This window comes from Lissotriton vulgaris, chromosome 1_1 (genome assembly GCF_964263255.1).
Source record: "Lissotriton vulgaris chromosome 1_1, aLisVul1.2, whole genome shotgun sequence".
In the NCBI taxonomy this organism is placed as follows: Eukaryota; Metazoa; Chordata; class Amphibia; order Caudata; family Salamandridae; genus Lissotriton; species Lissotriton vulgaris.
In genome coordinates, this window is record NC_141685.1 from 2,081,242,676 (window position 1) to 2,081,265,864 (window position 23,189).

The 23,189-nt window shown below is 41.4% G+C and overlaps 1 protein-coding gene across 6 annotated transcripts in view; it reads right to left on the reverse strand.

Moving 5' to 3' along the window:
- PTPRO (protein tyrosine phosphatase receptor type O) overlaps positions 1-23,189 on the reverse strand; it is a 1,018,456-nt gene that overhangs the window by 314,852 nt on the left and 680,415 nt on the right. For all 6 annotated transcript variants that reach the window (XM_086920999.1, XM_086920983.1, XM_086921017.1 and 3 more), the window contains exons 10-11: positions 21,809-21,920; positions 19,754-19,905 (exon numbers count right to left, since the gene is read on the reverse strand). In XM_086920999.1, the coding sequence (XP_086777125.1) occupies positions 19,754-19,905; positions 21,809-21,920 (264 nt within the window). The remainder of the gene's footprint in view (positions 1-19,753; positions 19,906-21,808; positions 21,921-23,189) is intronic.

A 23,189-nucleotide genomic window follows, 5' to 3' on the forward strand; every position in this document is an offset into this window, starting at 1 on the left:
ACATTCGAGAGTGCAGGGGCTCGAGGGAAGGCCTCACTTAATGGTGGAGCTGCGAGGGATGGAGAACAATTTCACTGACAATGAGTCAGTAGTCTTGCTCGACTGTCCCCACAGTGCCCGCCATTAAGTAGGGGTCGGGGAGGGCTGGACAGTTGGGAGGCGGGAGCAGGGAGAGGAGCTGGATTAGGCCAGTCGCACTGGTCATGGTGGGGGTAGGGGCTACAGTGGCAGCAGCGGCGGGGAAAAACGGGCTGAAAAAGTAAAAAAGAGAGAAAAGTGCAAATAAGGCAGCAAAAGTGTGAGAAAGAGTGGAGGAAATACACAGAGGACACAGGAGAGAGAAAGGGGGAGATTGAAATGAGGGGAAAACGATAGAAAATGGAGGAAAGACCCAGAAGGTGAGTGAAGGGGGAGATAGAAGTGAGGGAAAAAACTAGTGAAAAGGAGTGCAAAAGCAGAGCAAGAGAATGGAGACAGAGGTCCACTGGACAACTAGGGATGAGGCGCCGGTAAAACCTGCGGGTGGAGAAGGGCCTCGAACTGCAACACTCGAGAGTGCAGGGGCTCGGGGGAAGGCCTCACTTAATTGTGGAGCTGCGAGGGAGGGAGAGCAATTTCACTGACAATGAGTCAGTGGATAGATATGAAGTTTTAAAGCTTTTAAAGCCAAGAGTGGCAAGAACATTCAAAGCACCAATTAGTATTAATGTTTGCTGTTGATTGGTACCTAGGTGGGAATTCAGGGGGTGTGATAGGAATTGTGCATGGAACCACCCAAAGTCTTTACTTACGGGTTTAGGTCATAATTTATAGTTGGGTGAATGTGGGACATCCGCTAAACAATCATGGAAGTCCCATCTGCTGTATAGTCATACCTACACACTAAATATGGCCAAACTTTAAAGAACTTCCTCAGTCTTATTTCTGGAAGTGAAACACTTTTAACAGTGCAAAACAGGGTGCTGAAGATATTGAAGGTCCTTTGAAGGTGGATATGCTGAGTCTAGGCTAACAAATAATTCTTCAGATTTTGAACCAGAAGCTCAAAGAATGAGCAAGCTACATTTTGAAGCCACTGAGGTCCCTACACCATTTGTATGAATTTAGTTACCTCACCCAGTCCTAAATCCTATGTGTAGTGCCTTGCAAAGTAGAAATTATGGAACCCTTTGGCTCCTGATAGACTATAAACGTAAATGTTAGAGCAGAATGCAATGAAGATTCGTTTAGAATGTTGAGTTCACAGTTACACGCGGATAAATAAAGGCGTGCAATACTAAGCACCATTTGTGGCTTAGTCATTGGCTGGTACCTAGGCTAGGCAGGACACTACAACTGGCAACGAGTTAAGGGATACGTAATTTAAAGATCCAAAGTGCTCTCCATGAGTGTTTGCTGAGGTCCAAACAAACTGCTCATGCATACCAAGTGTATTGCAGCCAAAGTACGGAACCAACGCTTAACACATGTGGATTCAAAGCACAACTCCAGAAGGCCTTAAAAATGTTGACTAGAATGAACGAATTGCAAAGAAATCTACATATCGGGGATGAGAACCTATTGGTCGGACCATACATTATGGTATAGTGCTGCTATGCAAGATATAGTCATATGCAATCCAGAGTGTTAATGCTGATGGCAGAGACAACCAGGTTTTCAAAGAGCAGCTACTGAAAATCCCAAATTGCAAGATAATGTTACAGTTAGAAAGTGGTGAAAACAAAGAGCGAGCAAAGAGAAGCAAAATCATTAAACAGGCATTTACTCATCAGAATCTGAGTAAAGTGAGCAGGTAGGACCTGTGAAGCCCAGACAAAGCACAGCGGATGATTTACTAAGCTGGTAACAATCCCAAGAGACTAAAGATATCTTCGGAACTGTGGACGACTGAGAGAATGGATGCGAAGACTGAGGCCATCGTTCCGAAAGTCTTCAAGGATGATCCAGAGACCAGCACATCTCGAGGCCTTAGAGATGGCTTAAATGAACAAGTTCATGATGGACAGTCAAGGGAGCCAGAAGGCGCTCCACCCTCAATGTCAGCCACTCCCAGAAATGGCTACAATGCTCCCGCTTTCCTGAAACCAACACCACTGTTCGACATCACCAAAAAGTTGAATATTGGCAATAGGTGGACTGCTTAGATAGAGACATTTGTTGATTCTGTTGATGCACTTGAAGCAACTGATAAAAAAAGATTATCAAGTATCTCAAAATTCTTGCTGGTGATGGTGTAAAAGATGCCATAAAGAAAATGTTGCAAACTGACATAGATGTCACAAATCCTCAGATTAACGAAGTACTGAATCTCAAGTTTAATCCAATGACCAATGTCGAACGATACATCTTCAAACAAGAATGGCAGAAAGTTGGCCATTGAAGAATTTGTGGAGAGACTCGGCAGACTCATCAGACATTGTAAGTTCAATTAATTTAATGATGAGGAAGCTCTGCACCGGAGAGTTTTTGATGGATGTTTGCCAGATTCATTCGGAAGAATAAAGCTAAGAGAAACTCTTAGTCTGGAGCAAATGTTAATGGCTGCCAGAGCTGAAGAGCATGCTGCTGATACAGAGGCTGGAGGTGCCCAGAATTAATCCATCATGAGTGTGAAAAGTAAGCTAAAACAAAAGACTGAAAGACACGCAAAAAGAAGTTGTGTTTTAGATATGGATTTTCATTTCGGAACGAAGGTAAATATCCTGCTTTTGGACAGATATGTAAAGGCTGTGGGAAGGAGAACCTTTTTGTGATAGCTTGCAATGTGAAGGAAAAAGTAAGTGCATCATGGCACAAAGTCAAAATGGATGCCAGAACATTCCAGAAGCAATGTTCGAAGCACACCCAGAAGGATAAGCGGCGACACCAGCTAAGACAAATTGACATTAAACAAAGTCAATAATTATCTAAATCATCATAAAACAGTTCTGCTGTATCAGTAATAAGTGAAAGCGAATAAAATGGCTGTGCCATGTTGATGTGTACCTCAAAAAAGGATGCACATGTTAGTTTATCCTCTTGTGGAAAAAATGTCAGTCAAAGAAAGATCACTATGCCAAAGCACTAAAGTCATTTAAAAATTGTCAGAAAATTACACTAAAAGTAAATGCGTGTTCGATACCTTTCATTATAAACAGTATGCCTTAGGAGAAATACACTGAATTATCTAATTTGCCACAACTTATGCAATGGAAAACCGAAGAAAATACATGGGCTGCATCGACACCCATAAAACGTCAAGGTTCATTTGTAGCAGCAATGAAACATAGCAAAACAAAGGTACACGCACTCATCCATGTGTCTACTCAGTTTCAGCACAGCCACTGTTATGGAACTGATCGCTATGAATTACAACATGAATGCTCACCACAAGAGAGTGAGCCAGTTCCCTTTTTTATTTCAAGGTTTGGGAACGCTTAAGACTATAAAAGTAAAGTTGTCTATTGATGAGGATGTCCGTCCTGTTGGTCAGAGACATAGACAAATTGCTATTCTTTTGCAAAAGGCTGTTGAAAAAGTACTTGAATTGCTACTTAATCATGATACTATTGAGTGTGCTATTGGTCCAACGACATGGGGTTCTCCCATAGTAGGAGAAGGAGCTGTACGCATATACATTGACATGTGTCAGGCAAACAAAGCAATTGAATGGGAATGACATTCAGGTTCACACATTGCTGGCATGATAATGCAACTACATAATGCAAATATCTATTGTTGCCTTGATTTAAATTAAGTCTATCATCAGTTAGAACTCAAAGAAGATTGCAGGCACATTACAACCTTTTCTTCCCATGTTGGTTTGTTTCAATACAAAAGACTAAGGGTTCTGATTTAGGTCTTGGCGGACAGGTTACTCTATCACAACAGTCAAGGATATCCTGTGCACCGACATATAAATCTCATAGACTATAATAGGATATATATTTCAGCCGACGGGATATCCACCACCGTTGTGATGAAGTAAACCGCCCACTAGCATCTAAATCAGGCCTTTAGTTTTGGTGTGTTATCCACCGTAAAATTATTTCAAAAGGTCATTCGATGTGTCATGCAGCCTGTCACGAATGCTTTCAATTATAGCAATGACATATTGGTTTTAGGAGCTACACAAATAAAGCTCTTAAACAAGTAAATCATTTACTTGCTGAAGCAGGTCTGACGTTGAATGCAAACAAATGTCAGTTCCATAAAACAAAGCTAAAATTCTTTGTCCATATCTTTTCTGATGGGGGTATGACACTAGGGGCCATATGTATGAAGCTCAAATGGGTTCGCAAATGCCGAAATTCTCAGAATTTCGGCGTTTGCGAACTCATTTTCGCTAAATGGTATGTATGAAAGAAATGTGCGTGCAAAATGAGGAATCGCAAAATTTGCGATTCCTTATTTTGCAATTGCATTTAAGTAATCGCAAATTTTACGATTCCTTAAATGCAATGTATGAAGCAAAAAAAAATTGCAAATTGACCTTAAGGAATTGCAAATTACCACCAACTTCTAGTAGGTGGTAAATTGCGAATTCCTTGAAAAATTCACATTTTTGCATTTTTCAAAGTGCCATGTGATGCACATACATGCCCTTAGGGCATGTATGTGCGCCACAAGTGCATCCATGCATATTTCAGGGGTGCAACAGGGTGTCCTTTGGATACCTCTGCACCCTTGAAATTATTCTCAATTTGCGATTAGCAAATTGCGAATCGCAAATTGAGAATAACTTCCCATTCATTCCTATGGGCCTCCTGGCCCATAGAAATGAATGGGAAATTATTCCTTAATTGTGATTCGCAATTTGCTAATCGCATTTAAGGAATTTTAAGAAATCGCAAAAAAATGCGATTTTGTACATACATACCTATTTGCGATTCTCAAATAGCGATTTCTTAAAAATCTCTATTTGAAAATCACAAATCAGGTTGATGATACATATGGCCCTAGATCCTGCCAAAGTCGAACACTGTCAATTGCTGATCCCGCACAGGATTTTCCTATGGTGTGTTCATTTCTCGGCCTGGCCAATTAATGTTCCAGATATATACAAAACTTTGCAAATATAAGTGCTCAGTTAAGAGTCTTGAAGAAAATAAATGTTTTGTTTCATTGGCCACATGAATGTGAAAATTATTATTATTTATTATTATTATTATTGAAGGCTTTTGTAGCGCGCTCAATTACTGAAATAGTATCCTGGCACGGGGTGTAAGATACAAGCAGACTGTCAGGGGGAGAGAAAGAGAGAGAAAGATAAAAAGATCAGAGTCAGGTGCTTACTAACAGAGTTTGAACAAATGGGTTTTAAGTCTTTTCTTAAAAATCTCGATTGACTGAACCGATCTAAGTGTGAGAGGGAGGCCGTTCCATGCCCTTGCCGCCCTAACTGAGATCGATTGGCCTCCTATTCTGGCAAGTTTGAATCTTGGGACAGCCATTAGGCATTGATTCTCTGACCGAAGGGAACGGGATGGGGTGTATAAGGCAAATGTTTTCCTCTAATAACTGGGGCCAGTCTGATGAATTGCTCTGAACGCAAGTACTAACGTTTGAAACAGAATCCTGAGTGCCACGGGTAGCCGGTGGAGACTCAGCTAGTGAGACCGGACGCTGGATCTCCTGGGAAGTTGCAACAAAAGGCGCACAGCAGAATTCTGGATCACCTGGAGCCTCTGAATCAGATAAGCAGGAAGGCCACTATAGAGGGCATTCGCATAATCGAGTCTTGACAAAATCAAGGCTCGCAAAACAGTTTCCTTTGCTTCTCTCGGAAGGAGAGGAAAATATCTTCGTAAAGCCCTGAGAGTACCAAAGCAGATGCCCGTTAATTTTTTTAGCCAATGAGATTGCTACTGAAATGGCATACTTCCATTTGAAGCTTTATACAGAGGTTGTTGTTGAAGCTAGCCCAGTCAGGTTAGGTGCCATCCTTGCACAGCACAGCAGACACTCGAGTGCTCGAAGGCATATTGTAGCATATGCAAGTAGAAGTTTGCCCCAAACAGAACCTGCCTACTCACAACCAGAAAAATAAAGGTTAGCCATAGTTTGGGCTTGTGAACATTTCCACGTATTCCTATATGGAAAACCTTTTACGTGATAACTAATGATCAAGCTTTACTGCCTATATTTGCCAACCCAAAGGCCAACATTCTTCCTCGTATTGAGCGATGGAGATGCGGTTCCAAGAGTATAATTATACCATTGTGCATCATTCAGGGAAGAATCAGAAAGCTGCTGACTAGTCCCTAGATAAGGTCATAGTACACCATCCAAGATGGCCTATATTAACTTAATTGTAAAATCAAACACACGAGCTGGCATTTTGTTAGCCCAGATAATCACTGCCACGAGCCATGATAGTGACATCAGCATACATCAGTCATGGAACCAACAAACTCAACCATTCACCAGTGATGGTGAATATCAAAAATATAATAATGACATGGATTAGTTGTCCAGAACTCAGGAATAAATTATTATACAAGGATCAAGAATTCTCATTTCGAAGCATCTGTGAAAGAAAATAATTGGAGTGACACAAAGTGCATTGTGGAATCATTGCCACAAAACAAGCTCTTCGAGATCGATTCTGGTGTCCTTATCTTGATGACAGGGTTGAAAGGGAATTAACTGCCTTTCTACAAAAACTATTCACCACACCTTGAACATGTCAGAACTTCCAGAATGCATGGGAGAATATAGCCTTTGACTTTTTCGGTCCACTCGATAATGGGCTTCACTTGCTGGTGAATTGAAGGTCTTTCATCTTCTACTCAAGAACGAGTCATTAACAGATAGCATCTTTGTGACATGTGGTGTTCCAGCCAGAGTGAAGTCGGACAATGGCCCACCTTTAAACAGTAGAGAGTTTAAAGATTTCTTGGAGCATTGGAATATAAAGCATCGTAAGAGCCACCTTTGTGGCCACAGGCCTACTGACTTGTTGAGCATTTTATGAGTATGCTAAAGAAAGCAGTGCAGCATGCTACTCTTGAGAAGCTCGAGGTGTAATGTCTTGTGAATTAGAAATGATAGAATACTTTTGGCTCCTGAAAGACTCCATAGAACTGTAACGTAAGTGATAGAGCGGAATGCAATGAAGACTGTTTTCGAATGTTGAGTTCACAGTTAGACCAGATGAATAAAGACATGTAATATGAAGCTCCATGTGTGGCATAGTCATTGGCGGGTAGCAAGGCTGGGAAGGACGCCACACTATGTATGGTCTTTTTTGTATATCTCCAGTGGGATACGGTACCAGGCCGTAGCTGAGGTGGCCTCCACGTGGTCAATTACTTCTTTTTGAGAGTCTCACACTGGCCTTGATTTTGCTGGAAAATGCTTAGGTTTGGTCAAAATGCAATGTAGAGATTGCACCTTTCTAATCATGGGGTGGTACCTTGTCACAATCCTCCAAAGGTAAAAACATTTACAAGGTCCATCTTTTTGGAAGATGCTAGTTAATGCTCTCGCCCACAACCCCCTGGCTTCCAGAGAAGGTTCTTGGAGTCTAGGTATCTCTCCACTTAGTGCTCAATACAGTCCTCTACCACCTCAGCAGCTGGTACTCCTACTCAGGGTGGAACACTTCTTCAGCTTTTTGTGTCCCTGAGGCAGAACAGGTGGGTTAGTCAGTAGGGGTGCTAGTCTTGACCCCAGGAATCTCTGAGTGTATCAGTGAAGGGTCACTCTGATAATAGATGCCCACTAGTGGTTATGGCCATTTGGGCAATATAAAAGGAAGAAAGCTCACCTGGTCAGGGGTAGCCATCAAAGCACTTGAAGGGCTGGAATTTGTGGTAACATAGGTTTGGATGCAGCAGGAATGAATACAGCAGTCTACATTTTTGCAGTCTCCACATTGGGTAGAGTGATACTCTAGGGACAAAGTCCATTTGCAGAGTACACACATGGCAGTATCATGGTAATGGTGAACAAGTTCTACTTAGGGATGGGTGGAACAGGTGGAGTTTCACTCCGTGGCATTCCATGGAGTTAAATGAAAACTCCACAAGATTTGGTGGAGTTCTGCGAGCGGGCAGAAATCGGCATGTCACGCTGCTCATGCTGATTTTTAGCTCCAGGAGCTTTTTCTTTTCTGCAAAATCAGCGTGAACAGCACCATGTGGGGACCAGAGAGCACTGCTTCTTTACTGCCACTCAATGTAGATTCTCTATTTGAGCAGCAGTTTTCTCACTGCGAACGGACTCGGCCACCTGTGTTGAGAACATATCTGGGTTTGGAAACCTTGCACTTTTATATTCTTCATATTCTTCATATTATTGCCACCTGCGTGCCAAGTATGCCACCCAGAGGGAGTCCAGAAATTGTGGAAGGGAGTCAAGAAGTACACTTGTTATGCTGGTGCTCTCATCATTCACAGATAGATGGTTGTGGTCACTGCGCCACGTAGATTTTCTGTACTTTCACATCCGTTCTTTCAGCAATCTATTGGGCAGTTAAAGAGGCCCCTGGTGCCCACAGTCATAGACACTTTAACTGGCACTGAATTTCACATACGTATTTGGGATGCTGGTGCCATAATAGTTTTTCCAGAAGATAAAGAGGTTTGACTGAGCAAAAAAGCTACATCTAAAGCATAAACTGCTAATGTTGGTTACTAAGGCACCGAACCCTGGGAGACTCAGAGTAGCCAATGACTATCTGAAAGATTCATTGAATGTCAAGTTATCCAAATGCTGGAAATAAGTTGCTGCTCGGCAATAGGGTTGAATTTTGATCTGGAAAGGTAGAGAAGCTTCTATCTATCCCTGGTAGAGGTGAAATACATTTTAAAATCAGTTCAGAAGGATCTGGGCAGGATGTTACATATATAAATAACATAGACTAAATGTATTAGAGGATGGAAATACATGTATAGTTTACAGTGCTGGTTGTACGAGTAAAACAAGCATCGGCAAAGCCTACAGGTCTCACTATATTTATGCCAAAACCGGAAATACAATGACACTCTGAGCAGAGCAGCAAAGAGCATGAAGCTGGAGTGGTATAAAAAGGCTTGAAATCAGGAATTGATCACTGAATGGTGAGGCAAGTACTTAACAATATGACCCACAACCACAAAACTGGGAAAAAACGGATCATTTTGAAAAGTTCTCTGGGTGAAATAATCAGGCTTCAAAGTGCTCAATAATAATCAACAGAAAGAACAACAATTGTGCACTTCTCTTGTTACACCTGCATGTTGCATTTGTCAAAGGCGTTGTTGTGCCTTGTGTCTGTGCAAGCTATGTCATTGCCCAGAGCTCTGACTTTCTAAGAGTACAGCCAGGATAAATACAAAGTAAATCAGAAAAAAAACTGTTGGCCCATTGCTTAACGCTTCTTCGATAGATACACTAACCTGCCTTCCAAACAGACAAGTACAATGAAAGAGGCCAAAAGAAGCAGAAAAAAGATTCAGCTCAGTCATAGCATATATTTTTACAAATAAAATTATATTTTGGCTTACATCAGTATGTGCATACATGCATGTTGTAAAAATGTAGTTATTGATTTTGGGCTTGAGGTGGGAGGCATTGTGGACAGTCATTGCTGAACCTGCAGTTGGCGGCCACTGCGGGCTGTCTTTGCGGTTGTACAAAGTGCATATCACATGTTGCAAGTCGTAGCTGGTAAGGAGAACAGATCTCTCCGGAACTTCACAATGGTGGTCATCAAAGACAGAAGAGTATTCACACGTTCATGATTGCAAAGAGCCCAAACTTCAGGATCTTCACTTTCACTTCAGGAGAGGTACACCATGATGCCAGCCAATGGTGCAGGATCTGTGGAGGCACATCATGGGGTTCAGGGATCACTCCAGTAGAGATCATGCAGGTCCAGTTTCTGGTCCAGGCGGGTCCAGTTGACCAAGTTAGCTAGGCAGGTGCAGGTAGGCCTATGAAGCTTGTTGTGTCTCTGTAGCTCACATATGAGGTCAGCCAGCAGTCCCTTGGAGTCACTCTGGGTAGCCTGTGATGAAGGCAATGAGGCCCAGTCTTTTTTACAGACAGCAAGACAGTCCTTCAAGCAACAGGGCAGTCCTTCTTCTGTAACTTCCACAGGTCCAGGAGTGTTCTGATGAGTGGCTCTGGAGGTCCAATATGTATATCTGGTGTCAGGCTTTGTGTGGTCGGACTCTCTGTGTTAACTCCACATCTGGTTCTGGAAAGTTCTTACCCTTCCCCTGCAAAGACTCCTAACTGTCTGGGGGTGGCAGAAAGCATGGAATGCCTTGTGTCAAATTCCTTTGTGTGTGCAGGAGGCAAAGCTCTTTGAAGTGTAAGTGAAGTTGCGTATAGCTCTTCTCCAGTCATCCTGCCAAGATAGCCCACCCCGTCCACACCTAAACCCCCTTTGCCTTATTATCTGGAAACAATACACAAACCCTAACAGTTGAGACATTCACAAACATGTGACCAAGGACACTAGCAGAAGGCACAAAAGTTTGGGTCCATAAAATGTCAACTTTCTTAAAGTGGCAGTTTCAGAATTCTAACTTAAAAATGGACTTTACCATTAAAGAGGATTTCACAATTACAGTTTACTGGAGTGTAAACAGCATGCCTCTATCTGCTCCTAATCTAAAGCTAGCATGTTAAATGAATGAGGTAACCCAGTGTTAGTCAATGGGAGAGATAGGCCTTATAACAGTAAAGAACAACTTCAGGAGTTGTTCACTGCTAGGTTATATAAAACATGCCCTATATTTTAAACTCAGTGCATCCTGCCCTATAAACCTTTATGGCCTACCTTAGTGGTGACTTATAAGTATTAAAAAGAAAGGTTTAGGCCTAACAAAACATTTATTTTGTCAATCAGTGCTGCAGGCCCACTGGTATCATCTAATTTACAGGCCCTGGGTACATGTATTACCATTTACTATGGGCATCAAATTAAATGAGATGTGCCGATTAGGTGTAGTCCAATGCGACCATGTTTGAAGGTGATAGTAAAAGCAATACAGTACTGGTTAGCAGTGGTAAATCCTAGAGTGCTAATGCCAACAAAAAGCAAATTCAGCAAAACAGGAGGTGTGAAGCAAACGGTTTGGAATGCCACTCCAAAGATGCCAGGACAAACACATGAGCTGGAAGTAAAACATGAAAATAAGAGCAGAAAAGGAATCTAGAGCCAGAAACTCAGTTGTAAACATATTACATATGATTTTGATTTACACAAATATTTGTGAGGATATATGGGCTGAAAGCAAAAGTAAGTGCCCATGTGCATGCATGGCAGCCAGTGAGAATTATATTGATAAATCACAGCTCCATCTCCACTCCATTCCAAGATGGCTACCAATTTCACAAGGCCCCTTTAACGAAGATGCCTGACCTTCAAGCCCCTTGTGGCTAAATACAGACATTTGTGGCATACTTGGTATGGCTTAAAATACTCTGTTAAGAGTTTACCAGATTTGACAACGTGCCCATTGTCGTTTGGCTTTCAAACAACAAGGATATCCCAGGTGGAAGGCTGTGACTTTGCTACTTCTGTGCATCAAATGCAATAATCTGGCAACACACAGCCAAGGTGCCAAGCACACTTAGCCGCCAGGCCAATAGCGAGCAAACAACACACACAAGGAGCGGATGTGAACAACCATAGGGAACAATAGTGGGCTTTGAGACAGAGAGAGAAGGCCTTAACCGAAAACTGGCCAGGGAAGAAGCTGCTGGAGATAGGGTTGTCAACAGTCTGATGCCCACTGAACAAGCAACATGGAAAGCCAATATTCAATAATGTACTTCATGACTTCTAAACTCACCTTAGATTAGGGAAAAAGTGATGAAGTACTGGGGTTCATCTTGCCTACCAGATTCATTTCCAGAAAAGCACAGAGAGGCAACGCCGGACTGGCCATAGCGGGCACCAGGTGTTTTTCCTTTGGGCTGGAAGGGTGGGGGCCGAGGAGGTGTTGGACCCCTGTAACAAGAGTGCAGTGTTTCCCACCAGCTCCCCCGTGGACTCCCCACCCCCGGGCTGGTCCGATGTAATTGCCGGGGCTGGTTTGCGCTCCCAGTCCGGCCTTGAAGACAGGAGGTGAGGAGTGCTTTGATTGTGAGGAGAGATGGGGCAAAGACAGATGTAAGGAAGCACCCGCAGACACCCGGAGAAATAGAATAGGGAGAGCAGAAATAGCAGTAGAGACTGGGGAAAGAGAGATGGCAGGAAGCAAGGCCAGTAGTGAGTGAATGAGGGGTGGGAGAGAGCAACCAGTTGCAGGAAGGGACAGGTCCTCCTGAAATAAATGAGCTGTGATGTGAGAGAGGAACACATAGAGTGCTGGGGCAAGGATAGGAAGGGAAATGTGGAGAGATGAAGACAGCAAAATGATGCATGCACTCCAAAGAATGCTAAATTGAAAAAAAGACAATAATGCTTCGTTGAATGCAGGCACCGCCAGCAGTGGAAGGATCAAAGTCAACTAATCAGAAATATGGGAAACATGAAATGCTTCTGGTGTGTAAAACACACAAAAATGTCAAGGAAAGCCATCGAATAAGGAGCAGCGAACTGAGATAGTCAGTAGGGTCATCCTATCATAAGCAAGGGGCTGACCCAAAGCCCAATCTTAGTGTCTATAGATTGTCTTGTAAGCTATAAGTCTTAGCCAACAGACAGCCAAGTTACCTGCCGGGATGCGGGATGGAGGGTGATAAATGTGTTAAATATCTTCTACAAAAAAAATTACCCTATTAGAGTTATTCAAAAATCTTCGCTCAGCTGAACAATATTTTCATAAACAGTTTTTTGAGGAGAGAGATAGCTGCTGAGACTTCTGTCTGGTACAATTTACCACATGATGACGTAAAAACTCTACAATTAAAATCGTTGTGACACCATTGCTACCTGATTATAGTGATACCATCCCTAATCGATTGGAAAGGTATTTTGTTTGATTTGGTTGTAAATATAATTCTGTGTATGACACATTGCTCCAAGGAATATACCAAAGAGAACATCCTGATTTCTTTCAACACATTCTGTAATGGATGGAAGAGGAGGGTAATCCACCAGAGCTGATATTTTTGTTCGGTAGAGAATACACCAATTTTTCAATAGGCAATCCTACTTAGGTCTGAGTAGTACTATAGACTATAAGAATTGCTAAATATAGTGAACAATTAAATCGAAATGTGTGATGGGTTGCATAAAAAATGTCAAAACTGGGGGTGAAGAGGGTTAGAGATCAGCTGGTATTTGGACCAGAACTTAGCTGAGCCATCCACGCCCCTTTGCTTTCACATTTAAAGAACAGGTTGAAGTTAGGGTTTGATGATGTGTTGAAGCTTTGACAAGAATACAAAATAACCTTTTTTTTTTGGAGACAAGGTGGAATCACAGAGGAAACTCAGTGGGGCATATTATCAATGCTGGCGATATGCTATTTTCGGCGCTTTAGCGGCCGTTTTCGGCCGCTAAGCGGCAATAATACTATTGCCCAATTAGCAAGCTGTCGCTAACTGATGTTAGCGACAGCTTTGAGGCGATAGCGAGCGGTTTGGGGCCCGCTTTGCATGTTAGCGATAATTATCGCTAATGACATGCAAAGTGGACGTTCCCAACCCGTTAGCGACTGAAAGCAGTTGCTAACATCGCTCACGCCTATTAGCAAGGAAGGCTTAGCGATGGCAATATTCGTGCTCAGCGCGAACATCGCCAAAAACTAACACCTGCCCAGACCAGTTCTTAGCCATGTTATCCAATCGGGAGGTGGATAACATGGCTAAGAACATTTAGTCGCTAATGCGTGAATATCGCTGTATTCCCAGCGATATTCACGCTATCGCTGGAAAAATTATTGCTTTGAAGATAAACGTAGCTAATAGCATGTTATCTCAGCAATAATTTCCGGCGATGCTTAGCGATAAAAAGATCGTTGCTAAGCCTAGTTAGCGATAAATATCGATAATCGTTGGTAATATGCCCCAAGATATCTCCATAACAGGTGACGCCATTTACATTCCTGTGAGTGTATCCTAGTCTGCAATTTAGAATATAGATAAGCATGTTATGCACATTATTATAAACTACAATTAAATGTTTGTGGCAAAACCAGCAGAAATTTTTGCTAGATTAAGACATCCTCCTGCTAGGTGGGAAGCAGGCACATCACTCCACATGCCTTCAGGTGTTACAGGTCAGCTGACAGGACTGTCCTGAACAGTGGGCACACTCTCAGAGAATATGGCTGCTAATTTGGCAGCAGGTGTTGGTAGAGGTTTTGAAGTATGCACCCACTGTTATAATTAACATCTTAAGGGTGTGTGTTAAAAATGCTCTTCCAACAATAAACAAAGTCACAGCTTTCGTCACCCCATTATCTCACAATACTGAACCTTCATTTGTGTGGTCTCATCGTGAACATCTTCTGGCTGCCCCAGTTGCCATCGATGCCCTTAATGTCACTCTTGCCACACCTATTAAAATTACCAAGTATTTGGACTTCATCGGCTTCCTTAAACAATAAAACAATACACTATAGGATGAAGTAGAACATTGGAACGTTGCGTATTCCATTGAATATAATGGAGTGGCTCTGGGTCAGTTCTTGCTTGTGCAGGCCTTCAGCTCCCACATTCAAACACTTGTCTTGCTATTTCTACCTTTTAAATTTACAACATTCTTCTTTCAGTGGGTGGTATAGGCCACTGCCTTGGGCTCGGGCCTATTTCTCTGGTACAGGGCTTTTAATAGCGATAACGGGCTTGAAGGCTATATCTGGCACTGAAATACTTGTTTTAATTAGGTGTTGACACAATATAAAATAAAATGTTCTAGAGAAGTCACCACGTGAACCACAACTTCTATTCGATCCTATTTCCTAAAAGTCTTGCTTCAAGTATCAGATTGTGCATTGGGTGTGCTTAGCAAGCAAGAACTCAGATAAACCCTTTATAGTATTTTATTTAGATCTGCGTTTTCATCGAAAGAAAGCACGTCTCCGAGTTCAGGTATCTCGAGATAAGCATTACAGTGAATTTCAACGGTGAGTAAACAGAGACGTTGTCGGATATTTCTGGCATGGTAACGGCTATTTCATTCTACATAGGTGCTGTGTAGCATGACTGCCCTCTTGTGGCAATTTCAGTCTTCTTATGTTGTAGTTTACAGTGACATCATGACCAATACGTTTCTGTATTTTGAGTTATTAATTCTTAGTGAGCTGCCTTATTCACAGCACGGATCATGCTATCACGTTAGCCTTATAGCGTTTGACAGCGTCAGAGGATAAGCGCTATAGAAGCGCAGTGCGCTGCAAGAAAATATCCACTGTTTTCTTACTTCCTCGATCCCACATCTGCTTGTTTGTCAAATGCATGCAACAGACATTTGCAAAAGTGCCCAACACAAAACCCCACTCATCCGCCTTTGTGTTATGTCCTAAGGGTACTGTTGTCACAGTGCAATCGGATCCAAGCCTCACTGATGAGGTGCCACAGGGCTGCAAGGCCAGCTAGCTTTGTTCCTGTTTAGAGAAAACCTGGCCTGACAGTTTGAGCTGAACTGTTACTATTGAAGCAGAACCAAGTCTGATTTGCATACAGTTAGTTTCTGACTGGAAAGGCACTGTGGGGAGCAAAAAGATAGGCTAGAATGCGGCCAGAATAATTATCAATGGCGGAGATTAATTCAAGCATTGCTCGCATTGGGTCTCATTTACAGGTTTCCTTGTGCCAAATATCCTTATTTATTTTATTTATTTATTTTTTGGTATTTAATAAAGCGCGAACAATTGCCCGTAGGCGTCTCGGCGCTGTTACTACTGCAAACTTCTCCACTACTGACCTCCTGGCAAATACTGATTAAACAACCACGTTTTCAGTTTGTTTCGGAATGACATGAGAGAGGGGCTGGTCCTGATAAACTGGGGGAGTGTATTCCATAATTTTGGTGCCGCAACCAAAAAGCGGTGATATCCCCAAGTGACCAACTTAGTACGGGGCACCACCAGTTCGTTAAGATTGGAGGAGCGGAGTGGTCTTGAAGGGCGGTATGGAATTAACTGATCTCTCAGAAACTGAGGTGCTTGTTGATGCAGTGATTTGTAGACTATGCATAGTGTCTTGAATTTAATACGGTTTCCAATGGGGAGGTATCGGCTAAGGATTTATACCTGGGAATTCCCGAGAGAAGTCTGGCCGCCGCATTCTGTACCGTCTGCATTTTCTTAATGACCCTGATCTGAGCATTGGCGAACAAGCCATTGCAATAATCTAACGAAGATAAAACTAAGGAGCTTACCAAGGTTTTGCCTGCACTCTTTGGAAGAAAAGGAAGATTTTTTTTCACCAATCGTAATTTGTAAAAAGCTGTGGCAGCAGTCTGATTGGCGTGGGCAACGAAATTGAGGTCATTATCAAAGATAACACCCAGGTTCCTCACCTTGGAAGTTGATTTCGGCAGGGTTCCAAAAGACGTTGGCCACCAAACGGGGGACCAGCTAGGAGATAGATATCCAAAGGTTACCACCTTCGTTTTTTCAGAGTTAAGTTTTAAACAGTTTGCAGACATCCACTGTCCGATTGCCAGCATACCTGTTTTAAAACCCTCTGACACTTTTTCTCCATCATTTTTGATGGCCAGAACCAGCTGTGTGTCATCTGCGTATGAGGTAAGGTTCATCCCGTGTGCTTTGATGGTTTTAGCTAGGTCCGACACATAGATGTTAAATAATGTCGGACTAAGGGATGATGCTTGAGGTACCCCACACGGCAGGGACAGATTAGCCGATTGGAACGGTCCCAGCGTCACCGCCTGCGATCTATCGTTCAGAAAAGAAGACAATAGGTTCTTAGCTGTCCCTTGAATACCCATTTTTTCGACATGGTCGACCAAAATCTGATGGTCGACCGTGTCGAAAGCTGCAGAGTGGTCCAGTAGCACCAGTAGTGCTGAGCCTCCTTGGTCTCGGATGACTCTAATGTCATCAGCAGCCTTAATCAGAGCAGTCTCTGTTCCGTGGAACTTGCGGAACCCAAATTGGGTCTCTTCGAGTTGGTAATGTTCCTCGATAAAGGCTGCTAACTGGGTGTTCATTGCCTTTTCCACAACCTTTGCCAAAAATGGAAGATTGGCAATCAGTCTGTAATTTTTCAACTCTGTTTTGTCTAAGCCTGGTTTTTTCAAAAGGGGCTTCAGGAGGGTTTTTTCTTATGACACCATGGATGCACTGTATTTACAATACAGGGCTCCACGGTGGAAGGATTAACAGATGGGTCTGAAATTCTCACACATCTGTAGGCGCAAAACTGACACATTGCTGGAGTTGGCCGTAAAACGTAAAACGGACGCAACTCAAGCAATGCATCAGAACACATATGCTAGTCCTATTGAAAAAACCCTGGGTCATTCTTTACGCCTGATCTGAGCAGGCACGAGAATTTTGACACAGTGAAGTCATAGAGTAACACAATGAAATGTCACTGCCCCAGCTCTATATGACTTTTTTTGCATGGGAATGCCTACCCTGCATACATTATACCTGGCGCAGGAATAATGCGACGCAGGACCCAATGCGCCAGTATGTAGATATGGCACAGTGTGGCGCACTGATTGCACTAATAAGTGACGCAGCGGTGATGCAAGGGAGTTGAAAATTATGCCTCTCATTTTTATGCTTTTCTAAGGAAAATGCTCTAATGTTGATGGGTATACTCAGATTTGGGTCCCGTGCTCACTATAGCATTAGACTCAAGGTACCAGGTGAGTCACAAAAAAGACTAAGCTTGTTCTTGGGTAGATGATTTAAAAAAAAATTTTTTTTATTGAGAGTGCATACAGTAATAATACATTACAATGGATAAAAGAGATGTGAGAAGTGACAAAGATATAAGAATTGATAAATTCATTTGGAACAAGAAAAATAATTAATAACCTTTAGATAATAGCTAACATTGGAAACTATGTGAAACAGAAAAAAATTGTAAAAAATAGCTATATCAACATTATAATTGAATATTTTACAGAAGAAAATGTCTAAATTTCATTTTGTTTTATATAAAAAAAGAAGAGAAGAAAAAGGGGAAAGGGAAAGAGGAAAGGGAGAACAAGGAGGTAGATAGATAACATATGATAAAGGTATTTAGGAGAAGGACGAGTGTGAGGATAGAAAAGTACCTTAGTACCATAATAAATCAGATTTAATCTTTTAAAATACAGAAGAATGAAAAACAGAAGCAATTCTGTGTTCATCAAAAATCAAGTTCTACCAAAATGAAAAGGATTGTTTTGAATTGTCTTTCCAACAGGTTAATATAACTTTAAAAGCAAGAGCGATAAAAAGGTCGAATAGAATAGTCTTTGAGGGGAGATGATGAAAATCAGGAGATATAGGCCCAGATTCATCAAACTAAAATCCGCTCGCAAAGGGGCAGATTCTCAGAATCTGCCCCTTTGCGAACGGTATTTTTGCATTTGGGATAAGGTGTTCCTTTGCATAAGGTGTTCCTTAATTAATTGCGAGTCGCAATTAAGGAATTCTAAGAAATCGCTATTTTTTAAGTGATTTCTTGATGCATTCCATTTTGCAATTCCTTAATAGCGAATCGATATTTTTCGCTATTAAGGAATTGCAAATTGGGTTGTTGATGCATCTGGGGGATAGTTCCCAAGAAAATATTGTGAATAGCAAATCGGATATTACATGAAAAATTCTTTGAACATTTCGACCATAAAGCTTTCCAAAATTCATGTACATAAGGACAATAATAAAGTAAATGCGTCAAAGTACCTTCAGAGGAGAGACATGACCAACACAAGGAAGAAATAGAATGGTCAACTTTGTAAAAAAATTGGGGAGTAACCACCACTCTATTATATATTCTAGGGTAGATGATGATATGCTTTTCTCAAAAAAGGACTGGCTCAGTAGTTCAAACTGTACAATTATTTTCAGTACAGCATCAAGACTGATTTGCACATGACTGCCTCTATTTGGAGTGGAGCAGTGGGTTAGAAACACCTGAGAAGTTCAAAGTGGCTGACATTAATGCAATGGTTCAAGAAGCCAGTGTGCTGATGGGGAGTGATCATCCCACAATGGTGCTGAACAGAGTCAACAAAGACATATGGAATGATGCTAACATTCTAGGGTTATGAACGTTAATTTTACAACTCATATTTGGTCTTATGCCTCTGCTTGTGCCATTATGTGCACACCCTGTGCATGCTTCAACTGTAGCAAATAAAAGTGTAATTTTCCTAATTTGAATATAGCAGCAAAGGCCAAACCTAGCAAGATATTTATTTTGAAGAACTGAATGTGAGCTGACGATTTAACATTCAAATCGTTGCACAGAATCTCAGCCTTTCACCGTTTTAAATGCTTGGAAAGAACCAGTGCACACATTTATTTTCTGGCTTGCTCTGTAGGGTTGATGAAATAAAACTGAAACTGCAACCCTTTTTAAAGGACAAGTTATGACTCTGTTTCCTTTCATATATTTTTCAATCATGACAGTCTTCACATTGAAACAGCAGAGCAAACTTAATAAAAGTCCTGTCAAGGAAGCAGAGGCAGAGAGTTATAGGCGAAGGTTTTAGGATTACTACTCATTATTCAGTCATTTTTCTACTGATCCTAGCTGGAGTGACCTGAGGAAATGGGGTACATTTAGTGCATCCCGAAGGCGTTTGTTTCTTAACTATATATGTAACTATGCCTGTCTTTAAGAAGACCTATAGTTTAGAAGCATTTGACATCAGAATTGTGTCTTGCAAACAATTCAATAAACAGGAACCTACACTCTTTTTGATGTGTTTCCTTCCTTCAGCCACCACCAGCCAGTGCAGCAGCCTTGAATGGGACAGATCAGTTGCATCATCACCATAGGTCCAGCTAATGTATAGCAAATTGTTGAAATATTCCACTGAACTAATTTGTGGAGCCACAGGTGCTGAGGAGACAAGAGAAGATAAATCACACATATTGCAGTGTGCAAAGACTAATGTGACTTTGATACATTATACTCATACATTATACTCGCAAAGCATGATCCTTGAAGAAGTACATGTAATTATTACAATTACTTTCAAATGTCCTCAATGACATTAGCTGCTTGAAATAATTGTCCCATATCCGTACCATACATTTTGCTACTGAAAACAAAGCCCTGAAAAAGCTCTTTGAACAGCGAAACATGTGTCTGCTGCTTCAGTGCAAATGTAACTACAAGTAAAGTGAGAATAAATAGCAAACATGCGTCAATTCTGAAAATTGGACTGTTTTTTCTATTTGTGTGCTAAATTACCATACATTTTGCTACTGAAGACAAAGCCCTGAAAAAGCTCTTCGAACAGCGAAACATGTGTCTGCTGCTTCAGAGCAACTGTAACTACAAGTAAAGTGAGAATCAATAGCAAACATGCATCAATTCTGAAAATTGGACTGTTTTTTCTATTTTTGTGCTAAATTACCCCCGCGCTACTTGTGATGGTGGGTTGATATGCCCAAGACAATACTGCTAGATTTCAGACTTGTACGACCATTGACCTCATAGAGCCGTCGGACAAGTAACCTCCTCCTGGCAAGTATTTTCCTCAACCTCAGAACTCCTTGAAATTGATTACTCTCTTGCCAAAACAACACAGTCAGACTGAGACTTATTGTCATCTATACCCTCCTGGGATCCAATCCTCTTTCACAAATATGCTCAATGAACTCATCATCTCCAACCTCCGCTCGTCCAGGTGACATCCTCCTAGAGAGTTCAATATCAGGAGGAATGAGTCCTCTAAAGCAAAAATATCTCAACTGCCATCCTTTTTCTCATCTAAGACCTCCTTTAAATTTCTTGGAAATCTATCCACGGCATAGTCTAGGTCCTTGGCCGTAACAAATAAGATTGCATTCGAAACATACTCTTCATACTCTCGGGGTGGTCTGAACATTTTCTAACTTCCATCGCCTCTAGCTTCATTCATGCTCCTGCCTACTACTGATCATCTCTTTGAAAAAGACAACTCTTCCATAAAGCCATCATAAGTAATCTCACCACTCTCTTCATAAGAACACTTCACACCGAGGCCTTTTAGTGGTCCTCTTCTAGCCTCTCTCTTAGTAAACACATTGGTAAAAGAAATGAAACATTGCAAAGAACTATGATAACTCTTCTGTCCTTTACCCAGCTGAATCACAAAACAAATGTTGTAAGTCCTTCTCACTGAACTCAGCTAGTATGACCTCTCGAATCAATCACCCTAAGAACAGAGTGAAGTACCTGTTTAAAATGATCAAATCATTATCCAATATTTCATCTATTTTTTCTTGTCATGTGCCCAGATGCAATAATCTGGCCTATTCTTCTCAGACAAGACAGGGACTTGATGTAACGTGATGTGTCTAATAAAATTACTTCATTCAGGGCAGAATTTTCCAATATCCCTTTTTCCTGTTTGCTTCCTAATTCTATCCTAGCACCAGGCATGTATCCCCATGGAGTTATTTCTCCTTCGTCTATGAGGATATCCTTCTCTAAAATGTGCCCAATTCAAAACCCTCCATGTACTCTTGTGACGCGATCCAACCGTTTGCTGCTAAAGTCATAGTGCAAGTTTTTCTCAGTCACTGTCTGGCGTTAACCAAATAATTGCTTCAAAATAGTACACACAGCCTTAAAGCCTAATTATGCCTCTTGAGAAAAACTTCTGTTAGAGAACCCCAGATTTGTTATCCCACTTAAAGCACTGGAGCCACATGACAAAGGTAGAACTGACCAGCCTGCTAAGTTGCATGCATTCCTCATTGCAGAGAACACATGTGCGATAAGTGAACAAGTCTATTTTTGTTCATTGCTGTACCTGTTATGAAGCTGATGGTGGAGCTATCACAGCAGCTAACTTCCGGATCTCCCCAGGTTACCATAGTGACACGAAAATTGTAGTACCATGCTGGCAACAGATTGGCAATTCTCTGGAAAGGAAAACTATTTGTGTTAGACTGGTCAATGTTATTATAGGTACATTTAAGGCGAGTAACATAATTCACACGGACATCACCAGAGTTAACAATTAAACAGTACATTTTCTGCTTCAGCATATGTTTTTATGGAAATTGGATACATTGAACAAGGAAGAATATGTAACACTCGAATGGGGTTTTTGTCAACCATTGACCAACGTCTATGTCCTTGTGCTTCCCAGCATAGTAAAAGTGCCCTCAAACTCATGCTGACCTGACCCAAGACTTTTATTAATCTATGGAATATTTGACCTTTTGTTCTGAAGAGTAAAATTAAATTCGTGCAGGTTCTCTCTTTGGCAAGGGAAATCTTCTTAATAAAACTTACAACCACCTTGCTGTCATGACGTGCAAATGGCTAATTTAGTTTGCTGCAAACATCCTAAGGTAAGAAAGAGAACCTAAGGCCTGATTTACAAATACCATTGGATATATTGTACTTGTAATGCAGCAAATGGGATATCTTTCCTTTTTGTGACAGAATAATCCATTAGGCAAACTCTAAAACAGGCCACTAGCCCGCTTCTCCCACTACCTAAGTACTCCTTGAAGGAATCACATAGTTTCCTGTTCTTTCCCTCACTAATTCTTTTCTCTCCAAATTCAAGACAAAAATCTTTCATTCATCTTTGATATTAAACTATTTCATAGATCAAATCAGTGACTTCCACCATTTTTTTCAACCTTTTCACCTAAATCAAAATCTTAATTTTTCAAGATGTCATGAATGCCCAGCAGTGTCGGGTTTTAGGGATGAATTGTGCAATTTTTCTCTCTATGTGAACACTAGCAGGATGTTCAAATTGTGTCAGCCCAGTTTGCCTGAAATCTTGAGAAACCATGCATTACCTCTGCACTTACAGCCCTTTTCATTGACTACATAAAATATGATTTTTGCCTTAATTATGAGTGTCCTGTACATTCTAATAAGGTTCAGTAGCAGAAGTTACGTGTTCCATCGGAATTATAAGTTCTGTGTTTGTTACTGCTAAAAGCACCAAACTCTCTGTGGGAAGGCCTGAGGAAAAACATGCTCGAATCAGTGCAGAAACACTGATTCCACATGTCATGCTCCAAATTACCAGGATTGCCAAGGGATAAGGAAATAATGGGGATTTTAATGAGAAGCTCACAATGAGGGCTCACATGCTATATCATGCTTGTATACGAAACATGGATGCATTCATCGACGAACCCTGCACAATTGCATGTTCACAAACC